A 22913-nucleotide genomic window follows, 5' to 3' on the forward strand; every position below is an offset into this window, starting at 1 on the left:
TCATCTCAATCTCCACTCTTTCTGCTCAAAGCCATTCCCCCTCATCCTGTCCCTGCACTCCCTGATCCAGAGCCCCTCCCCAGCTTTCCTGGAGCCCCTTTCAGCACTGGAAGCTGCTCTAAGGTCTCTCCGCAGCCTTCTCTTCTCCAGGCTGAGCAACCTAAACTCTCTCAGCCTCTCCTCATACAGGAGGTTCTCCAGCCCTTGGATCATTTCCGTGGCCTCCTCTGGATTCACTCCAACAGCTCCATGTCCTTCCTGTGCTGAGGACTCCAGAACTGAAGGCAGGGCTCCAAGTGAGGTCTCGCCGGAGTCGAAGGGCAGAATAAACTCCCTCAACCTGCTGGCCACGCTGCTTTTGATACAGGGCTCCTATTCAAAGGGAGTCAGGAAATAACACATCCCTTTTATTATGGTTGATATTTTCTCTGTTTGGTAAAAATATGCCCTGGTAGTTTACAGATACAGGGGAAGTTCTGCTGGTAGAGGATTTCCAGTGGAGCTCCTGAAGCTCCGGCAGAATTAGACCCGGCCAGTTATCGGGGAAATGCTCACTTCCTCCATCTGTTCATTTGGATGGATGCTCAAACGGGCAGAGGCGCTGGACGAGACACGGAGCAATGCCCCGAGACAGAGGAGGAAATCCCTGCAATAGATCTGGGGAGGATGTCTTTCCAAAAAAGAAAACAAATCATGCTCAGACTTATCTTCTGCATTTGCACCACTTACTAAAAAGCCTCTTTTTTTCAGTGATGGCAAACAAATCTCCCAGCCCAGTGTCTGGAAGTGCCAGAAGAAAGAGATTGTTCATATAAACACATACATTTCCAGGGGAAGTTTACTCTTCCTGTAGCCAGAGGATGTTTACTTTTGTAGCAAAAGAGTATGTTAAAACCTTTCTTCCCTTCTACCTCATCACCATTTCACTGGCACTACGGAGCAGACATTCCTCATTCCAAACACCAGGTTTAGCCGGTCAAGTGGAGGGGGAGCCCCAGTTGTATATGCAAGAAAAAATAAATAGGAGGAATGAAATGAATAAACAAAGAGGCTGAGTTAGAGACTGGAAGTTCCCTGATCGGGGTAGTGACCCAGGCAGGCAATGTGATGGCTGAAGGCTGTCAACTCAAAGAGCACGAGCCCAGGGCAGACACACAGAGCTCCGAAACATCACCGGGACCACAGGCGGAGACCTTCCCTCCTCCCACTACCATTGCTCATCAAGACATCTGAACCACATGGAATGCGACCGGAACGCAGCGAGAGCCGGCTGGCTTTGGGGATGCTCAGTTACTGCTTTGCTGCGAGCAGGTTTTAGAGATCAAAAATCAATGTCAACGATCTTAACTCAGGTTTAACAAAGTCCTAATGAAGTTTAATGGATGCCATTAGGTAAATTGCAAGCGCCAGCACTATCCATCAGTGCACACAAATGGAGATACTCTAAAACTCATTTTAAAGTTTCCTATACAAATATAATGAGAATAAAGAACATCTGATTATTTTTATGACCACTTAACAAGCTCCTGCAGTGCTCAGATAAGCACCTACAAACAAAAACCCACCGCACTCATAATCGGGTACAACTCCACTGCCTTTAGGTGAATCACACCTGATTAACTGATTAGAAGGCTGACAGAGGGACCTGGGGTTGTTTAGCCTGGAGGAGGCTGAGGGAGACCTCATCACAGCCTACAACTGTCTGGAAGGAGGTTGTGGTGAGGTGGGTGTTGGTCTCTTCTCCCAAGTGACAGGTGATAGGATGAGAGGGAATGGCCTCAGGCTGCACCAGGGCAGGGTCAGATTGGACATTAGGAAAACTTTCTTCACCAAAAGGGTTCTCAGGCCCTGGCAGAGGCTGCCCAGGGAGGGGGTGGAGTCCCCATCCCTGGAGGGGTTTAAAAGACGCGTAGATGAGGTACTTCAGGATATGGTTTAGTGGCAGATAGGAATGGTTGGACTTGATGATCTCAGAGGTCTTTTCCAACCTGGTGATTCTATGATTCTATGAACTGGGGGGAACTGGGTCAGATGAGCAGCAAAGACTCGCGTGAAGAATTAAGTCCTGGCTTTGGGAAAACAGGCAAAAGCTGCAACCCGAATGTTTATGGAAAAAACCCAAATAACTCTATTTGGACAAGCCTAAAAAAAAATTACCTTTTAGACCTGAATAAAGATGAAGACAAAGGGCGGGGGGGGTTGCTTAAAGTCTTTTTCCTGCAAAAAGTGGAGCCCCTCAAGTCTGGGCTTTATAAAGTCTACACACTTCAGCAACATCATATGGTTCTCCACCGGCAGAAAAGCTTCTCCTTACTGAACAGGACAGGAATCCAGGTCCATAACTCATAACCCACACAAACAGATTCCAGCTGTGGTGCCATGGAGCCGAGCAGATACTGAAGATGCTACATCTATCACTTTTTTTCCACACTGGTTCTCTGGAGGGCTCCAGTCCACCCCCAGGACTGATTCCATCTTCAGCCGAAAAGCGGAGTGGGCAAGGGCTGAAAATTCACCCTTTGCTTGTCACAGGCACCAAAACAGCTTCTCAGAGGCACTTCTGACTCTGAAGTTGCTGCGGCTGATGAGACTCTTCCCCACGCTGCACCCTGTTCAAATGTGGAGAGGAAACCACTATCACAAATAAAATGACTGATAAGGAAAAAGAGAATCTCAGTAACACAACAGGAAGAGCCGGTGATGCACTTCAGGTTTCTCTATTGAAATATCTGCAGCTTCCTGGACTGTTTCTTCCACCTCCACGGAAAGAAGTGTCCGGTTAACTGAATCTACCTGTATTTTTCAGGAAAAACTTAAAAATAAGGGATTAGGAATCATCTTGTGCGCATTCCTTCCTCTCCCCCGAACTTGGAAAAGTAATCTCTGAGGGAAGAATTTAATCAAAGCCAGCTGCTAATTACTTTCCTGACACCAGGGGAGAAGAATGTTGGCATCAGAAAGATCTGGAAGATTTTCATGATTAATATTTGATAAATCTGTAATTGGATCGTTTGATTTCGCAGTCTCCCTTGAACAGAGGTAGAAACGTTATTGAAATTAATCTTTATGAATTCAGGGCACAAACTTCAGGGGATGATAACTCATTGATTGATTTGAGTATCTTCAAGTGCTAACCCTGGAGAGAAGATAAATTGGGATTGCCTAAGGACAAGTCAATACAGACTGAATGTAATCCAGAGTGCTTTCCTATTAGACTACATAAATTACATTCTGTAAAGAGTTAAAGTTGAATTTCTCCAGCCTTTTTTTTTTTTCTACTGAAGTTCAGCAATTTGACATGAATATTTAATTTAAAAGTAAATGAGAATTAAGTGTGCTAACATTGAATTAATAAAAGAGTCGAGGAGCATGCAACAGCAAGCAAGTGTTCTCATGGAAAAGTAGGAAAATCAAAATTGCAGCATTACAGCTAGATATTGCATATTAGATAATTAGCTAGAGTAACTGATAGATAGTAGATTATTATTAGATAATAATCATATTGTTTAGAACGAGATGTAAGAATTTTCTCTTGATCCTAATAAAATAAAGCAGAATTTCTACTAAATACAAGAACATTGTAGGGCTGAATATCATTACTGTGAACAACAAATCTAATTTATTGCTCTGATTTTTCATGACTGAATTTATGTACTGAAAGCTTTTGAGCTGCTTTACGCTAACAACCCAGCAGCCAAGCCAAGAAACTGGCCCAGAAATATCTGGTTTATAACTAAAGTAAATGAAAGGCCATGTGCACATTCACTGGGGGACACGAACACTCAATCTTTTATTTTGAAAGCGAGAGATTAAAGTCCACTTTCCTTAACCAACATCGCAGCTTTGAACAGACAGCAAAGTTATGGCAAAAAATAAAAAAGAAGGGTCTTAATCCCAGTATTCCAATGTGGCTCATGTGTGTTCCCCACTGCAGACGCAAACAGCAATACAGCTCTTTTAGAGCAGCTTTAAAGAAGATTGAGGTTTGGGCTCCTCTCCCCTGATATCGTTAACGCGGCCGTTAAAGAGCTACATTAGTATGCACAGCGCTTCCCACATATACAAGTAGAGAGGCTTCTGCCTCAAAGAACTCGTGATCTAAATTAAATCACAATATTGAAATACAGATAAAAAAGCTACCTGAAAACAACCCTGAGACTTAAGCGAGCCACAAAGCCTTCTCCTTTCCCGTTTTTATTGATGCCAAGGTTTCTGAGGAGGCAAAGCATACAGGGTGATCGGCTGCGCTGGGCAAACAAAAAGGACTGAACTGGAAGACAAAGATGACGAGGCTGATCAGCACAGTGCCGGGGAGGGGTGGTTCAGCCTCAGAATAAGAAAATTTACAGAGATAGCCTTGTTAGAAAAACTGGAAAGGCGTAGCATAGAAGAAGTCATGGATTTGGTAGGTACGGCAGGATGGCTAAAGTGATGGAAGTGGATGAGGAAAAAAGCAAATACAAAGATGAACGCATCAGGTTCAATAAAGCCAAGGGCAAGGTCCTACAGCTGCGTAAGGGCAATCCGGGGTGTCAGTACACACTGGGGGATGATGTGATTGAGAGCAGCCCTGTGGAGAAGGCCTTGGGGTGCTGCTTGATGAGAAGCTCAACATGATCCGGCAACGTGCACTCACAGCCCAGAAACCAACCGTGGCCTGGGCTGCATCCAAAGAAAAGTGGGCAGCAGGGCGAGGGATGGGATTCTGCACCTCTGCCCTGTTCTGGTGAGACCCCACCTGGAGTCCTGTGTCCACTTCTGGAATCCCCAACAGAAGAAGGGGATAGAATTGTTGGAACAGGTCCAGAGGAGGCCACAAAGAAGATCTGAGGGCTGAAGCACCCTCTGCTCTCAGGACAGGCTGAGAGAGTTGGGGTTGTTCAGCCTGGAGAAGAGAAGGCTCCAGGCAGACCTTAGAGCAGCTTCCAGTGCTGAAAGGGGCTCCAGGAAAGCTGTGGAGGGGCTTTTTACAAGAGCAGGGAGTGATAGGATGAGGGGGAATGGCTTTAAATTGGAAGGGGAAAGATTTAGAGTAGACTTTAAGAAGAAATTCTTCGTGACAAGAGTGGGGAGGCCCTGGCCCAGGGTGCCCAGAGCAGTGGGGGCTGCTCCATCCCTGGAGGGGTTCCAGGCCAGGTTGGATGGGACTTGGAGCCCCTGAGCCAGTGGGAGGTGTCCCTGCTCATGGCAGAGGGTGGAACCAGATGGGCTTTGAGGTCCCTTCTAACCTAAACCATTGTATGATTCTATGAAAAAGGAGGAGTTTAAGATGATCCTCCCTACAAACACTTCAGGCCAAAGCGGGACAAGTGTTACATTCCAGGTGACATTAAATAACAGAGGAGGGTAATGAGAAAACAAAGATGTAAAAGATTTAGGAGACTGAAATGGAAACCCAGTACATTTCTGCAAACGAAGAAGGAACGTAGGCAGGAACGCTACACATGCGCAGGGACGTGACTTTGGAAGCAGTTCTCCAGCTGAGCCTCACTGCCTTGGTGTCTATATTCCACACACACCCCGTGGGCAGCGATCCGTCTATTCAGCAGGACCCATATGGCCAGCAGGGCTCAATACCAAACGTAAGCTGTCTTTGTATCACCCGTTTGTCTTGGAGCAACAAAGACTTGCCCACAGACACAGCTTGGAGCTCCTCCAACCCCAGCCGGTGAGTGGAGAGGAGTAAAACCATGACCCCTTCTCTTTGCCACGAAGCACCAAAGAACCCTCTGCAAGGCTTCCAGCCGCCTCCCGCTGCCAAGCTGCTCCCTCGCTGCACAAAGGAGAACGCTCTCCATGCACACATACGTGTTGGCATTAATAACTTCTGCAGTTAATTAACTTTACGCAGCAGCAACTACAGAAATTAACAGATATTTAAGAGCTCTGCCCATGGAATTTCTTCAATTTGGCTCCTAATGGAAAAGTTTAGTTTAAATAAAAGCTGGCTTTGTAAGGAAACCTCACTCCAGATCCCTGTAAGTGGGCGCAGGGAGAAAAAAGTGGAAGAACGAAGCCTTTCCACAATGAAGGAGGAGGAAGCCTATGGTTTACCAGTTTTTTTATTATTATTTCATAAAACAGTTATTTGAAAGAACTCTGGGAAAGCTGGGGAGGGGCTTTTGATCAGGGGGTGCAGGGAGAGGACGAGGGAGACGGTTTTAACCTGAAAGAGGGGAGATTGAGATGAGCTCTTAGGAAGAAATATGTTTTGCTGTTCAGGTGGGGAGGCCCTGGCCCAGGGTGCCCAGAGCAGTGGGGGCTGCCCCATCCCTGGAGGGGTTCCAGGCCAGGTTGGATGGGGCTTGGAGCCCCTGAGCCAGTGGGAGGTGTCCCTGCCCATGGCAGGGGTGGCACTGGATGGGCTTTGAGGTCCCTTCCAACCCATCCCACGGCTCTATGACCGCTCCTCGCTCTGGAAGGCTCAGTTTTGTTGGCATCAGGGACGTTTGTTTGCTGTCCCCATTGTGCCCCTCATTGTTCCCCCCGACCCCCCGGGCTGCGCGGTGCCTCAGCGCCCCCTGGCGGCCCCGTGCGGGACTGCACCAAAGGGGAATACCTCCATTGAAGCTAAAACAGAATCACAGAATCACAGAATCACAGAATCACCAGGTTGGAAAGGACCCACTGGATCATTGAGTCCAACCATTCCTAACACTCCCTAAGCCATGTCCCTCAGCACTTCATCCACCCGTTTCTTAAACACCTCCAGGGAAGGCGACTCGACCCCCTCCCTGGGCAGCTGTTCCAGTACCCGATGACTCTTTCCATGAAGAATTTTTTCCTGATATCCAACCTGAACCTCCCCTGACGGAGCTTCAGGCCATTCCCCTTGTCCTGTCCTCTGTCACTTGGGAGAAGAGCCCAGCTCCCTCCTCTCCACAACCTCCTTTCAGGTAGTTGTAGAGAGTAATAAGGTCTCCCCTCAGCCTCCTCTTCTCCAGGCTAAACAACCCCAGCTCTCTCAGCCGCTCCTCGTCAGACTTGTTCTCCAGCCCCTCACCAGCTTCGTTGCTCTTCTCTGGACACGCTCCAGAGCCTCAACGTCCTTCTTGTGGTGAGGGGCCCAGAACAGAGCACAGTATTCGAGGTGCGGTCTCACCAGTGCCGAGTACAGAGGGAGAATCCCCTCCCTGGACCTGCTGGTGACCCCATTTCTGATACAAGCCAAGATGCCGTTGGCCTTCTTGGCCACCTGGGCACACTGCTGGCTCATGTTCAGTCGGCTGTCAACCAGCACCCCCAGGTCCTTCTCTTCCGTGCAGCTCTCCAGCCATTCTTCCCCCAGTCTGTAGCGCTGCATAGGGTTGTTGTGCCCCAAGTGCAGGACCCGGCATTTGGCCTTGTTAAACCTCATGCCATTGGCCTCGGCCCAGCAGTCCAGCCTGTTCAGATCCCTTTGCAGAGCCTCCCTACCCTCCAGCAGATCCACACTTCCTCCCAGCTTAGTGTCATCTGCAAACTTGCTGAGGGTGCACTCAATGCCTTCATCCAGGTCATTGATAAAGACATTGAACAGAGCTGGACCCAGTACTGAGCCCTGAGGAACTCCACTTGTGACCGGCCTCCAGCTGGAGTTAACTCCACTGACCATCACTCTCTGGACCCGGCCATCCAACCAGTTTTCAACCCAGGAGAGTGTCATCCAAGTAACTGTATTTTTTGGAAGTCAGACGCGCTGTCCCTCTGAGACCATGGGGGGGTGTGGTTTTGGTTTTTTTTTCAAACGGTGTTTTTCCATTCACTGTTCATTCTTTGGCGACTGTAACGTCTTGTGTTCAGTCTGATCAGTGCTGAACGATGCGTCTCTCTACAATCCTCTCTCTTTGCAGTGTTTCCCCATCTCAAACCCAACGTCAGGCAGCGCTGGCTCCAAAGCTCCAAATTACCAAGAGAGTTGACTGTTGGGAAGCTCATAATAACATTAAAACGAGTCTTTGGAAAGTAACAGCAGAGGTGTAAGACTTCTGGGACAAATCAGAGATGGGCATGTAAACGGGAGATGCATTCCGTCCCCAGCTCTTGTCTCGTTGCACATGACTGATGGAGAGCGCTGCCATGGGTAGAGGCTGCTGGCTTTTTAAAACTCCAAAACGAGTCTCAGAGAGTGTATTTGCCAGCATTTTTCAGCGTCAGAAGAGGCTGCCCAGGGAGGTGGTGGAGCCCCCATCCCTGCAGGGGTTTAAAAGATGAGTAGATGAGGTGCTCGGGGATCTGGTTTGGGAGTGGGCAGGGATGGTGGCACCCGATGCTCTCAAAGGTCTTTTCCAACCTAGTGATTCTATGGTTCTGTGATTCTACGTTTCTATGATTCCATGATTCTGTAATTTTGTGACTCTAATATTCTGTGATTCTGCAATTCTACAGTTTTGTAATGCTATGGTTTTGTGATTCTATAATTCTGGGGTTCTATGATTCCATAATTCTGTGATTCTATTATTCTGTAATTCTATGATTCTGTGTTTCTACGATTCTGTGATGACATGATTATGAAATTTGGGGATTCTATGATTCCGTGATTATCTAAGTCTATGATTCTTTGTTTCTGAATCTCTGTGATTCTGTAACTCTATAATTCTATGCTTTTATGATTCTAAGATTAAGTATTTCTACAATTCTACAGTTCAGTGTTTCTATGATCCTGCAATTCTGTGTTTCTATGATTCTGCAATTCTGGAATTCTGTAATTTTATGATTCTGCGATTCTATGGTTCCACCATTCTGGAGTTCCATGATTCCTTAATTCTGTGATTCTATCATTCTGTGTTTCTGCAGTCCTGGGGTTCTACAATTCTGTGATTCTCTAATTCTATGATTCTGTGTTTCTGTGATTCCCTGAACATGCAATTCTGTAAATATGCGATTCTGTGATTCTATAATTCTATGATTCTACGATCCGCTGTTTCTACAATTCTATGATTCAGAGTTTCTATGGTTGTTTATGTGATTCCGTGTTTCTACGATTCCGTGTTTCTATGATTCTGTGTTTTTATGATTCTACGACTCTGCCATTCTATGGTTCTGTGATTTTACAGTTCTGTGATTCTGTGTTTCTTTGACTACGATTCTGTGACTCTGTAATTCTATACTTCAGTGTTTCTACAATTCTACGATTCAGTGTTTCTATGATTCTGTGGTTTTATGATTCTATAACTCTCTGATTCTGAAATTCTACAATCATGTAATTTTATCGTTCTGTTATCCTATGACTCTGCGATTCTGCGTTTCTGTGACTCCGGGATTCTGTAATTCCATTATTCCACGTTTCTATGCTTCCACCACTCAATGTTTCTATTGATCCTCTGCTGACCCTATTTCCCCCCCGCTGTATCGGCGCTCCTCCACGCTCCTATCGATGTCTCGGCGATCGCCTCGCTCAGCCTGCGCGGGGCGGGTCGCGCGCCGCGGCCGCCATTTTCCCGGAAGAGGTGAGGGCGGCGGCGGTGCCGCTGCACCCTGGGGGCCTCGTCGCCCCCCTCCCCGTCCTGTCACCCCCCTCTCTCGCCTCCGTCACCTGTCGATCGCTGGGCCCCGCCGGGCCGGCCGGGAGGCAGGCAGGGCGGCGAGGCCGGGCGGCGCTTGGAGGCTACAGCGATCGCTTCTCTTGCAGGAGCAGCGGTGCCGTGAGGCGACAGGGACCCCGGCGTCCGCCATGGCCACCGTGAGTAGCGCGGCTCCCGGCTGGGAGAACGCCCCCCTCCTGCCCCGTCCCGGCGAGGAGGCGACACCTCTCCGCGTTCGTTTCCCCTTTAACGCTGCCTTTAAATCGTGCTGCGGTTAGGGGTGTCGCTGATAGAAATCTGGGTGGCAGCACTGTGGCTATAACCCTTCCAGCTGAGGTTTGGAAGCCATTTCCTGTGGCTGTAGCATCGTGGGATGGTTTGGGTTGGAAGGGACCTCCAAGCCCCATCCAACCTGGCCTGGAACCCCTCCAGGGATGGGGCAGCCCCCACTGCTCTGGGCACCCTGGGCCAGGGCCTCCCCACCTGAAGAGCAGAACATATTTCTCCCTAAGATCTCATCTCATTCTTTCCTCTTTCAGGTTAAAACCGTTCTCCCTTGTCCTCTCCCTGCACTCTCTGTTCAAGAGCCCCTCTCCAGCTTTCCTGGAACCCCTTTCAGTGTCCCAGCCTTGAACACCTCCAGAGATGGGGCAGCCACCACTTCTCTGGGTAACCTGGACCAGCCTTCATCATGAAGAATTTTTTTCTAATGTCTAATCTAAATCTTCCCCCTTCCAATCTAAAGCCATTCTCCTTTGTCCTATCGCTCCATGTCCTCATAAATAGTCCTTCCCCAGCTTTCCTGGAGCCCCTTTCTGTACTGGAAGCTGCTCTAAGCTCTCCCTGGAGCCTTCTCTCAAGGCTGAAGAACCCCAACTCTCTCAGCCTGTCCTCTAACAGAGGTGCTCCAGCCCTCAGATCATCTTCATTGCCCTCCTCTGGACCTGTTCCAACAGATCCATATCTTTCTCATGTCACAGGAATAATCAAACTGAGTTGGTCAAGTAGGATCTGTTTGGGTTTTTTTTCAATGTCATGAGTGAGGCTGAAATACTCAGGTTCACCCGGATGCTTCCTGACTGAAGAATGAAACCTGCTGCTTTGATTTGTTCTTGCCATGGAAACATGAATAATTTATCAATTTCAGGTTATTTTTTCACTTGTGTAATGCTGGGTATGTAAATATTTGCATAAGTGAGCTCAGTCAACATATCAGTAATTAACGTTAGTGTTACCATACTGAGTGATCCTGATTATAAGAAAACATGCTCTTTTGTTGTAATTACCTGTCAGCTGTAATTGTTTACATCTGGTTTATCTGTAACGCAATCATTATGCAAAAATTAATTTCAGTAGGGTTTTCACGTAATAGGGGAAAAACTATTCAAGCGGGGTCGGCAGATTTTTTTTTTGTTGTTACAGGAGCCTTTTAAATCTAGCAGTGGTTTAGAAGGAGGCAGATTAATGGCTTAAATGTGAATATTTGATTTCAGTCAGAAAATCAAACGTGCCATTGTGTGTTTGAGTCTTAGGTCCTGATACTTTGAATAGAGTTTTTAGCTTAAACATAAAAATAGTACCGTTTTCTCATTTTTTTTTTTCAAGTAACCTTATTGCAACGCATACATAAACTCATAGAATCAAGAACACAGCAATAAAGGAAAATCCCTTTATGTAACTTTCTTGCAAGAATTTCTTTTCCTTACCTGGAAAATGCAGTTTTAGGAGAGCACATGTGCTGTGGCAGGTGGAATTTATATTTTCTGGTAGTGGATGCTATTGTGCAAGTGTAGTCAAGAGTGTTAGTAGTTCTGTGTTAGGGTTAAGTAGTCTTTAACGTTTTAAAAATTACATTTTAGCTCTGTTTTGAGTGAGTGATGGGTTATTATGGTTGGTCTAATTCCAGAGCAGCGGTGGCTGCCCCATACTTGGAGGGGTTCCAGGCCAGGTTGGATGGGGCTTGGAGCCCATGATCCAGTGGGAGGTGTCCCTGCTTATGGCAGGGGGTGGGACTGCATGGTCTTTGAGGTCCCTTCCAACCCAAACCATTCCATGACTCTATGATTTTTCTCCTATGCCTGCATAAATGTATTGCGAAAGTTAGTGGTCTAATACTAAAGTATAAAAAATAGATCAGACTCTTCCATTTAATCAGATCACCTGGATGTTTCTTGTTTAAAAAGAGAAAAAAAACACACAAAAAAAGGCAAGTAACAGTTGCTTATGTTGAAGGTCCTGTCACTAGGCCTCAGAGTTAGTCATAGAATGATAGAATTGCAATTTGGGCTGGAAAACACCTTAAAGGCCATCGAGTCCCACCCCTGCCATGGGCAGGGACACCTCCCACTGGCTCAGGGGCTCCAAGCCCCATCCCACCTGGCGTGGAACCTCTCCAGGGATGGGGCAGCCCCCACTGCTCTGGGCACCCTGGGCCAGGGCCTCCCCACCCTCATCAGGAAGAATTTCTTGCTAACATCTGGATCTCTGGAGCCCTTTTGTTGAGACAGTGTGCTTCCTCTGGGAGATGATGTTGCATCACCTTCTGATTACTGTGTGGCTGAATCATTTTCTGCGAGAATCGTCTTCAGCAGTTCAAAGTTATTTTGACACTACAACTCTGTGGCGTTAAGCAGTTTTTCCAAAGTAGTCCAAAACCATGGAATTCATAAAGGTTTTCTGGTTTATTGGCGTTTTGACCACTAGACTGATCTGTTTGCAGTGATATTTGTATGTATATACTTGAATGTTCTGAGTTTGCAAATCTACATACCGCTGCTTGAGGTTTAACACTTGTTAAACAGTTACGGGTTTCAAGAGCAAAAGAAAGCAGCTGAAATTACCATAACTACCAGTTTCGGTACCCGCGATGGTTCAGAGCTGTTGGTATGTGCCCTTTACTGGTCAAGAAATGTGTGTAAGCACTCACATGTGCGTGCTTCTAAGTGAAAGCTACAGGCTGTGTCTGGAGTGATTCTATCTTGTGTCTCCTTCTGGGCTTTGAAGAAGTAGGAATACAGGCTGGGTAACATTTGTGCTAGCCTTCGAGGGAAACCTCTAGATATCAGCATTTACTTAATTAACAGTATTTCTAGGTATTTCTCATGATCCCGTGATTGACTTGTGGCAGTCATGAAAACAATGACATGCATAGAAATAATAATGGAAATGATCCTCATCCGTAACTTAGTTTAGATTGTGAGTTTTCAGTGTTGCTATTTCTGCTTTTCGGCGTTTTCTCCTCACATGAGAATACCTTTCAGTAAGTAGTTTTAAGGCTTTTCCTTAACTTAGAATGCTATTACTGATAAAATATAGAAGTAATAATAAAATACTTTTAAAACTTGATTTTACAGAAACACAGCTGATCATAACGATAATGGTAATTTACTTATCAAGTAAGGATTTCTCTTGCAATCCACAAAGCTGTGCTTTGATTAGTGTTTTTGCTCCCTGTATGTAATACTTATTTTGTTTTTGTCTTCTCAGGTGCTCTGTAACAGAGCAAGATTGGTCACCTACCTACCAGGGGTTTGTTCCTTAGTCAAAAGAGTTGTAAATCCCAAGGCTTTTTCTACAGCAGGTTCCTCTGGCTCAGATGAGCCTCATGTTGCTGCTACACCTCCTGATTTATGTAAGAAAAAGCAAATTCGTTTTCTTTGAGTTTGTGTGGTATCAGAGCTTTGCACCCCATATAAACTTTTCGTGCATTTTGTCGGGGCCCTTAATTTTCCTTGGGCATTGTGGTTACTTTGGTTATATATGACTGTGATCAAATAGAGCTATTTGTACAACAGAGGTTGTTTTTCTTCTTCCCTTCAACCCTTCTCTTTCTATTTAGATGTGGTGACTAAAACAAGTGCTTGACTTTTGCAGGCCAAAGAACTGTCTGGCCAGATGAAGTGATGGGTCCCTTTGGTCCTCAGGATCAGAGATTCCAGTTGCCTGGTAATATCGGCTTTGACTGTCACCTGAATGGCACTGCTTCTCAGAAGAAAAGCCAAGTTACAAAGAGTCTGCCTGACATATTAGCAGAGCCTTCAGCAAGTGAAAGGCATGAATTCGTAATGGCACAATACATAAATGAATTTCAGGTAAGAGTAGGTTGCTTCTACGTAAAGCTGATGCTTCTTGTCTAAGAGAAACATAAGTAATTGTTCTTCCTCCTGAAAAAAAGATAGTCATGGTTTTGAAGGCTGAACTTCAGCTGAGGTGAGTGAGAGATTGCATAGAACTTAGCTGAAGTTTTTTCTTCTAGGAGAAAGAAATATTTCTGGGTGCATTTTTTTTGGCTGTAAGTCTGAGCAGTGCATAGTGAAATAGCATTTTAGGAGTGATTTAATTTTACAGATATGGGGAAAAGAAACTTCACTTTCAAAACTTGCTGTTTGCCAAGTCTCACTACCTTTTATTGACTAGAATTGGTAGATCCCTCAGTATTTCATGTAGTGGATCTGGACCTATATAGTTTGGACAGCATTTAGATCTGCTTGCTCAGTGCTGACAACTCTTGAATTCACACGGGAGAAGCAGATTAATGAACCTCAACCTCAGGTCTCAGAATATTCTGAGACTGCATTTTGGCTGTGGCAGAGCTTGCAGTGAGTCATGCATTATTAACAACAAACAGCTCGATAATTGCTAATGTGATCACAGTGTTTCAACAAATGCTTAGTGCTACTACCTGCTGACTCAGCTTTCCATGCTCTCCGAGTTTGTGACATGCTCAGACTTCGGAAATCAACTCTCAAATCTCCATTGAAAAAGCTCAGTGTAGTGGTTTTTGTGAATGTAGCATTGTGTTCCCAAGTGCTCAGGAAACATAAGCTGCTGGTGAACTCCCCATGTTCTGTTTTCAGTTCGTACGGACCATATTTTGTGTAAAAAGCCCAACAGAAAATTCTAGTCTTGTTCGCTTGGTGCAGACCAGGTGTGCTGAATGCAGGTCTGCTTTCTAGCATGATTGCTTGGACAATTAAATGCCTGGTGCGGCTGTTGGTATCCCAAATAGAAGGGAGAAATTGGAAAGAGCAGAGGCAGGTTTTACAGCTGGTATTCAGAAAGCTGTCAACCAGAGCTGGCTCTGCTTCAGAGCAGTGGTGGTCAGGAATCCGTGAACAGCATTTGGCCAATGAAAATGCTAAACTACTCATCCTAAGAGAGGACCCACATCTGAATGATGGGATCAGCTGGATACAGGAACCTCCCAAAGGCTGCTGCAGAAGCAGGAGGAAAGCTCAGTGCTGCTGAAGCTCATGCAGCAGTCCTTGAGCCAGCCAGAGAAATGGCAACCTTGTCTGACCTCTGTGTACCTGAGATTGATGTGTTAGTTCTATCTGAGCACAGTAAAGGGTCCTGCCAGCCTATCGGTATCAGAAGGTGGTATTGATCTTTGGAAAATTGCCATCGTTTCTTGGTTACAGTGTGCCTGGTGAGCATATGTACCGTGTAAGTGCTGTTTACCTGATAGGATGGGAGCAGCAGGCAGGAAGCACAAAACTAGCAGCTCCCTATAGTTGGGAAGAAAAGAAGAGGTTTGCAAGCATAACTGCGTGGTTTGTCAGGCTCAAAGTACAGCTGATCTGTCCCAGTGACTTGGCAATCATGCAAGGTACATGTGGAAATGTTGGTATTGAAACTGCAGTTTGTGTCTGTTGGGTTTTTTTTTTGCTGTTTTTTTGCTATTCTTGAATGTTAACTTATAGAGCAAAAATGTTAGCAACACTTTTCAGTGTAATAGTTTTCTCTATGGAGAATTTTCAGATAAAGGCAGGTTTTAGGAAGGACTTAATTACAATGTTGAGTTGTACATCTCAGTCGTAGAGAAACTGCCTGAAATTCCATGTAAATTCTGATGTAGGTAGAGCTACAAAACCTGTATTAAGTCATTCTATGCCTATTACATGGCAATTACTGTCTCAAAGGAGGCAGCTGTTCTGTTTTCTTAAGGGTATTTTAAGCTTAAAATGCTGTGTGTCTAACTTACATTTATATGTCTTACTCCATTTGCAGCATGCCCGCAAGAATATGTTTTGGTTTGTTTTTTCAGAAACTGTAGAACTAAAGAACTATAAAGAACAAAAATGATATTGTTGGAAAGCTGTTCTGCTTTTCAGGCTACAACAGCTAGAGCTGAAAATACCAATAGTTCCGAGCTCTAGAACTGTTGTGCAACTTTGAAATAAAGTTTTATTCAGCTTGGGTAATGAGTGCTTGCCTGAAATCCATCATTTGCTGTTGTATAGAATACTTAAAGGCCATTGTTTCAGGTGGATATTTTCCAGACATTTCTGTATTGATTAAGGCTGTGAGATAATGTAGTTACTGTAAGACATAAAGCTTAACATTTCGGTATAGTTTTGAGTAATATCTGTATCTGTTCCACTTTTCATATTTGAAAACTGAGTTTGAAGTCTCATCGGAAATCACCTTTGTGTGAAACCGCTCAGGTGTCTCAGTGGGTACATGGTCACACAAACAGTCTGGGCTACAAAGATATTCCTGTTGTATATTAAGGAATGGGAAAGTTACAGGTTTTGCTTTTTTCAGGGTGCTGATGTTCCACAGAAACAGCAAATCAATAATGCAGAAACGTACTTTGAAAATGCAAAGGTGGAATGTGCAGTACAAGCTTGTCCTGAGCTCTTAAGAAAAGGTATGTTTCCACTTTCTTTTTGACAAGGAAGAAATAGTAGCAACTGAAAATGTAAAAATACATAAGTAAACGTTTGTATGTAATTTATGCCATAGAAAATGTAATAGAAAAAGGTATTCCAGAGTTAGTATTGTACAAGAGGAAAATACATACTGTAAAATTAAAACAGAAACTTGTCTGTTGACAGTACTTTGTATTTCATACAAAATTCATTGCCGTTTCAATTCCAGATCAGCTGGGGCAGGGAGTAACTTTTGGCTGCTGCTTTAGTGTTAGGCTTTAGTTTCAGGGAGATTCTGGAGCCGATTCACAATCCAAAAAACAGTTTGTGACAAAACCAAATCTCCTGGCACAGCTTTTTAGTAAAATAGCAAAACTGTGAGAACATGAAAACCATTGCTTTTGTATCTTTAATTTGTTCAAGAAGGAAATTATTGAAATTAAATTGGAATGAAACCTAATTGAAATAGTGATTTAAATGAAAAGAAGGTTCTACTATAGAGTCATTTTGTCTGAAACTGAAAAACCGTAAGTGCAGTGTAAGAGCAAGCCATAACCGGTTTCACTTTTGGTTTTAGACTTTGAGTCAATGTTTCCAGAAGTGAATGCCAACCGCTTAACAGTCCTAACTGTCACCCAGAAGACTGAAAATGATATGACCGTATGGAGTCAAGAAGTAGAGAATGAGAGAGAAATGCTTTTAGAAAACGTAAGTCGCTGACGTTAGCATCAGCTTGTTCCTGTTTGTAGCTGTATCTTCTGTGAGCTGTTTGTTTTGGTCTATTCTAAGCTCTGTATTACTTTTTAGAGCATTTTTGAGCTAACCCTATGTCCTCTTACTGATTAAACAGAACTTTTTTTCAGCTTTGCAGCTTTTTAACCAGTGTACGTGTCTCGTGGAACTGTTGAATTCTTTATAGTGGGGTGAGTCAAGAATAGGCTAAAATGTTGTGAAACGCTGCAGTGAGTTATTAGAGTCACTTGATTGTTGTCCTCTTGCAGTTAAAAGGCAGCAAGTATTTTCTCACCTTATTTCAGCTTTAATACAATGCATTTTGTAGGAGTTTGCTGCTTTCATCTTTCTGTGGCATTGCTGAGATTGTAGTACGGCATCTGTCCATGAACGTGTCCGTGCTTGTACAAAGTGGCTGCTCTGTTTTTTTTGTTATTCTGGTAATGGATATGGTTAATGCTTTTAGCTTGGGTATCGGTTTCATTTATTACATCTTAACCGTCCTCCGGAACTTCGTCTTCTTGTTCTGTCACCACTAGAGGTCTCTGAAAAGCACTCCATTTCACATTTGTGATGTGCTCCAGCAGGTGTCAGTGTTCACCACCACTGGGATTCTTTTCTTTGCACCTCATAATACAATGTTTCTCTATATTATTTGCTGTAATTTTTCTAAACCTAATAAAAATCAACCTGTGGGATTTTCATGTGTACCGCAAGGGTCATATTTATGTTGGGAAATCATCTGGGATGTCCTTTCGGTCCTGTCTATTGCAAATGTGGCCTGTGTAAAGCAGTCCTAAGAGTTACCACAGAAAAGGAAGAAGCAGTCTTAAGGATCAACATAAAGATTACACACACACGTTAAAATTCCCTTCATTTTAGTGTGTTCTTCTCTTTGAATTATTTATGGTCTGTTGGTCTTTGGCATTGTAATCTGGTCTAATTATATGTTAATTGGCATCTTTCTTCCTTGTGCACCTCCCTGTCAAGTCTAATATAGTCACTGCGGGGGTGTTAGGATGTTGGATGTAACCTCCCGGCCTAAAGGTTACTAACAGCAAATTCACAAGGAAAAGGTCTGTTTGTTTGCTTCGTATATGGCTAGAAGTAACCTTAAAAATACTAATTTAATGTGAGAGGCTTGTGCTAAAGTAATGAGGGTTATGTATAGCCAAATCCAAATGTTTACAGCAGCGAATATCCAGTGTTTGTTAACCACACACACCATGATTGCAGAGGGGCTGTTAGGACACTGGATCAAAACATGTACTGTATCAGAAATGTGATGCCTCAAATGTCGTATTCAGATGGCTGACTTAGATTTGTGACTTAATGTACAGCTGAAAGAGTCGTTAGTACCATCAAAATGCAGAACAGATTCCTGTACAGGATAAACTTCCCTTATTTTGGAACATTCAGGCTTTGAAGCTGAGGAACTGTAATAAGATTTCTATAAATTTGAAACCTTGAACTGCTAAGCATACTAATTATATAGAACATCCAGGTTTTATAACTGAAAGTAAATAAAGTAGTATATTTATTTTACGGTTAGCAATATTTCCGTTTTATGAGTTCAAGAAATTTCCCATTTTGAGGAAACTCTGTGAATTCTATTTGTGCTTTAGCTCAGTGTTTTCAGCTGTTTAGATTTTTGCACTTGGTCAGGTTTTTCTCAGAGTACAGGGATGGTTTTAGAGCCAGCGCATCGCTCAATTGATGTGGGATTTCTTTTCCCCTACTCACCTTTGCAGGTTTCTTCAGAAGTTTTCTACAGGTCCCTTCTGGTCCTCATAACAGGGGTTGAAAACTAGGTGATTAAAAGCACATAACTGACATCTGCTGTCCTGGTGGATTTAGCTGTGGAGAAAATGTGCTGTGTGATCTGTAGGGTGTGTAGTTTTGTGTCTTGTCTTGTGATGTTGGAATACAGGAGCACAGCTTTAAATCTACCTGGTTGAATTTTCTCCTGTATCCGACAAGCACATAACTGCAACTCGGTGCCGAAGAGTAATTCTTAGAAAGAAGCAGCTTATTTTCACAAGTTAATTAATGTGAAAAATTTCTACTAAAAATAAGGAGATTCTTTAAGCTGTCTCTTCAGAGAAGGGAGGTTTTTGATGGTGTGTAACAGCAAGAAACTCCTTGGCATGTTGAATTGAAAATACTTCCAGGAGTGTCAGCTGGTGTCCTCCAGTGTAACTGAAACATGACCTACAACTTTGATTGTCAAACAGTGGAAGAGATTGAAATGATCGTTCTTCCAGACCACAAGTTCATTCCAACAAGATAATTGGTGCAGATCGGTGTAAAAGCCAAGTGCTTGTGGAACTGTTTGCTCTTGTGACGCAAAACTAAGAGATTCTTTAAAATCATTTGTGATTAAATATTTGTAGTGCAGGAAGAACGGCGTAATACTGTCCTGTTGGCTGAGATAAGACCTTACAGCAAAACTATGTATTTTCATGTATTTGTAACAATAGATTTAATGCTACATTTAGTGTCAAATTTGTGGAGTTTAGGTGAGATCTGTAAACTCGTGGGAATAGCACAGAAATACCTGAAGTAATGGTTGACTCCTTAAAGAGGATAACAGGTATGACTGCAATTTGCATGAATAATCAAAGCAATTATATTATTCCTTGTACAAGTTTTTAATCCATTACTGACTGGCACAAGGAACACTTGTAAATCTCATATGGTTGGAGTAATCTAATGGATGCCATTAATTCTAATCCTCTTAATATTATTAATATTCTTACAGAAAGTATGCTGAATTTCTCATTTATTAGTCAAGGCCAGAAGAAACCTTTGCTTTTTCCTTTTCAGAATGTTATGTGTGTTCTGATGTGTGTATATACATAACAAAAATCTCATTTGGTATCCTTCTTTCTCTTTATTTCCTTCAAGTTCATTAATGGTGCTAAGGAAATTTGCTATGCGATTTGTGCTGAAGGCTATTGGGCTGACTTCATTGATCCATACTCAGGATTGGCAGTAAGTTATGTGCTGTGTGGAATATGCGATGGATGCCGCTGTGTCCTAGCTAGCCGTGGCATTTATATTCTTCTACATGGGTTGAATTCAAGTTTTTCATATTGCCCAGGATCTGTTCCTATAGTATAATTCCTTTTGTAAATTAAGACAGGATAGTAACCCTTGGGCAATTCCCATGCTGGTTATAATGGTCATTGCTGTTGGCAGTTTGGAGAACATTGTTCAGCAATGAAGTTGAGTTTTAGGTAACTGCAGAAGGTTTGTGCCCAAAAGCTCTTGTTCAACGCACAGGAGGCTGATTGTGCCCTCCCGAGGTAACTTGGTAGTTGTGACACCAATTTATGCAGATGGAGAGTTTTAAACACTCACTTTGCACTAATTGATGATGTCTTTGGTATGTAGGGAAAATTAATAACTTGTGCTCATTAAACAGGATTGGCATTCATTATAACACCAGTTCTTGGGGATCTCCCTTAGTAGTAGACAGGTACAGTTGGACTCGATAGTCTCAAAGGCCTTTTCCAACTGAAGGATTCTATGATTGATTCAGCATTCAGCATTTCATGAACAAGACTATATAAAATTTCTTGCAACAGGTGTAACTGGTCCTTCTGGGCTTGGGTTTTGTTTTATAAAGAGCTAATTCTGACATTTTACATGTTCCTGGAAATGTTCACATGGAAACTTCTCTTTTTTTCTTTTTTCCCCATCTAGTTCTTTGGACCTTACACAAACAACACTCTGTTTGAAACAGACGAGCGGTACCGCCACTTGGGATTTGCCGTTGATGATCTTGGCTGCTGCAAAGTTATTCGTCATAACATCTGGGGTACTCATGTGGTCGTAGGAAGTATTTTCACTAATGCTGAACCTGACAGCCCCATCATGAGAAAATTAAGTGGAAACTAGCAGTCATCAGGGTTTCACAAGTTCTTACGACCTTTGCGTTCTTTTATTTGATGATTCTCTCTAAGCATTGTCAGGAAATGCCACACCACTCTTAGATAATAAAGTAGCTGTTATTTATTTTAGTCTTCATGGATATGCGTTCACCACATGTGACTTAGACAATTAATTGGCAGTGTTCAAACAGATACCTTTTTGCCACATGGATTTTAAGCTGTGAGTTTCCATCATCTTGAATGAGTTTAAACATACATGTACATAGCAAACTGCTTAATTGTTTTGTCTTTCAGTGTAGGACAAATCTGTGCTCTTAGTATTAAAAATCCTGATGCCACTGAAGTTTCTAGGAATCTTGCCACTTACTGGAATAAGTAGGTGTCAAAAAATGGAATAAGCAATAAAATTGTTTGCCCAGAATATAGAACTTAATAAAAACTGCAGAAAGTTAATGCTGGGCTAATCACTTGCTCTTTTAAAATGAAAGTAATGATATAAATGGTCTCTAACTCCAAGTAATACTTCAGGAGGGAAGTGTTCACTCGACTGCTACATCCAAAGACTCAATGAAGAGTCCTAAATTACTCTAGAATCAGTCATCTCTTAATGTTTTTTGTCTTCATGTTGCTTGGGATTTTTTTTCTCAGTGTTAGCTAAATATGTTTAATTAGTTTATATATGTAAATGTAATTTAAAGTTGCTTTTCTAACTTCTTAGGTCATTAAATACATCAGGTAAAAAAGATAATAGAGCAGTGCTTGAATATCATCATTGTTTTCCTGTACTTGGACACAATTTAGACTTGTCTCTGTGGAATTTTGAAATGCCTGCATAAAGAGCAATTATGATCAATTATTGCAATTATGATCAATTATAAAAATATCTCAACAGGAAGGTTTCAGTAAACCAGTCAGTCTCTTCAGGTATCATAAAAACAATCAGGTATTTTGAAGTAACTGGAGGGAGACAGTGAAGAACATTCGAGGCGTCTGGAATTCAAAGCTCTGCCAGCTGCCTCGTTGCAGAGACAACTAACAAAGTAGATTTTAATCTCATCGCAGTTGCCTATCAGGCTGTTCGTTACTGCACCGCTGCAGTAGCTGTGCTGGTCCGTGCAACGACAGGAAGCCTTCAGTCTTGACTCTGCCGAAGCATAGTGCAACTTGTGTCTGGGTGGTGGTTGCACACGATGATGATCTGAGAGGTTTAGCTTCCTTTCAGAAAGCTAGGGATTTTAATCATTGTGTCTTTTTCCAATGTGAACTAACATTTATGGATTTAAAACTTGTTCTAGGTTTGTATACTGCTTCTATTCCCTACTCAGGGTCTAAGCCAGTTGTCACCAGTGTCTTTTTATTGGCTTTAACGGGTTTAGAACCAGATCCTTTATGAAGTGCCTGTGTCTGTTCTTGTTGATGAGCTGCAAGCCCATAACTTTGCTGGATCACAGAGGTGGAAATAAGAAGGGTTTTCCACTGGCGAAGCGAGTGCTCTCAACTCAAACTGCCCTCACTAAGTTGGCAGTTCAGAGGTTACCTTGCTCACCTACCATCATTGGCATCACTGTTGGCTCCAGCCTGCGCACATCCCGAGGATGAGGTTGTATGGCTGTTGAGGCAGGATTTATTTATCACTTTGTGGTCGACTGTGTGCTGTATTTCCAGAGCCCAAGTTCTTGACCTCCACTCTACTGTCCAAGAAAGCTGTATTACTCACTCTTCTATTGAGTTGGTTTTTTTTTTCCTCATTCTCATCAAGAGGATTAAAAAATCTTGAGAAGCTGCCATGTGTCTTGTCTGTTTGCAAAGTACGGTTGTTTAGCAGAGAGCAAATGAGCTCCTTTGATAAAAAGAGTGCCACAATGAACAGTAAAACACACTTGTGGAGAACTTTGTTGGACAACTACTAGAAAAATTAATTCTGTGAAATGGTTCACTTGTGTTTTAACTACCTTGAAGATGGCTTGATGCTGTCTTTTCTTCAGGTGACTTTGCTGTCCCTGCTTTTCTGTGTGATATAAAGGGTGGAGCTGTCAGGCACCTCTCCAGATTAAGCTTGGGATGCCAGCATTTGAGTTCCCATCCTTTCAAGTTTTGTCCTTTTAGCTTTTAGAAGCTTTACAGATGGC

At 43.3% G+C, this 22913-nt stretch overlaps 1 protein-coding gene across 3 annotated transcripts; it reads left to right on the forward strand.

Moving 5' to 3' along the window:
• Positions 1–9454: 9454 nt before the first annotated feature.
• Positions 9455–22567, forward strand: MMADHC (metabolism of cobalamin associated D). Of its 3 annotated transcripts, XM_054069356.1 has the most exons (8): positions 9455–9661; positions 10043–10172; positions 12990–13134; positions 13377–13594; positions 16050–16155; positions 16734–16864; positions 19796–19882; positions 20597–22567. In XM_054069356.1, exons 2-8 carry the CDS (start codon positions 10149–10151, stop codon positions 20789–20791), a joined length of 906 nt encoding a protein of 301 aa, XP_053925331.1. In that variant the 5' UTR covers positions 9455–9661; positions 10043–10148; the 3' UTR covers positions 20792–22567. The 3 variants fall into 3 exon arrangements, with proteins under 3 accessions (XP_053925331.1, XP_009558375.2, XP_053925330.1); XM_009560080.2 differs by lacking the exon at positions 10043–10172 and having other exon boundaries at positions 9457–9661; XM_054069355.1 differs by lacking the exons at positions 9455–9661; positions 10043–10172 and adding an exon at positions 11912–12882.
• Positions 22568–22913: the final 346 nt, after the last annotated feature.

This window comes from Cuculus canorus, chromosome 6 (genome assembly GCF_017976375.1).
Source record: "Cuculus canorus isolate bCucCan1 chromosome 6, bCucCan1.pri, whole genome shotgun sequence".
NCBI lineage: Eukaryota > Metazoa > Chordata > Aves > Cuculiformes > Cuculidae > Cuculus > Cuculus canorus.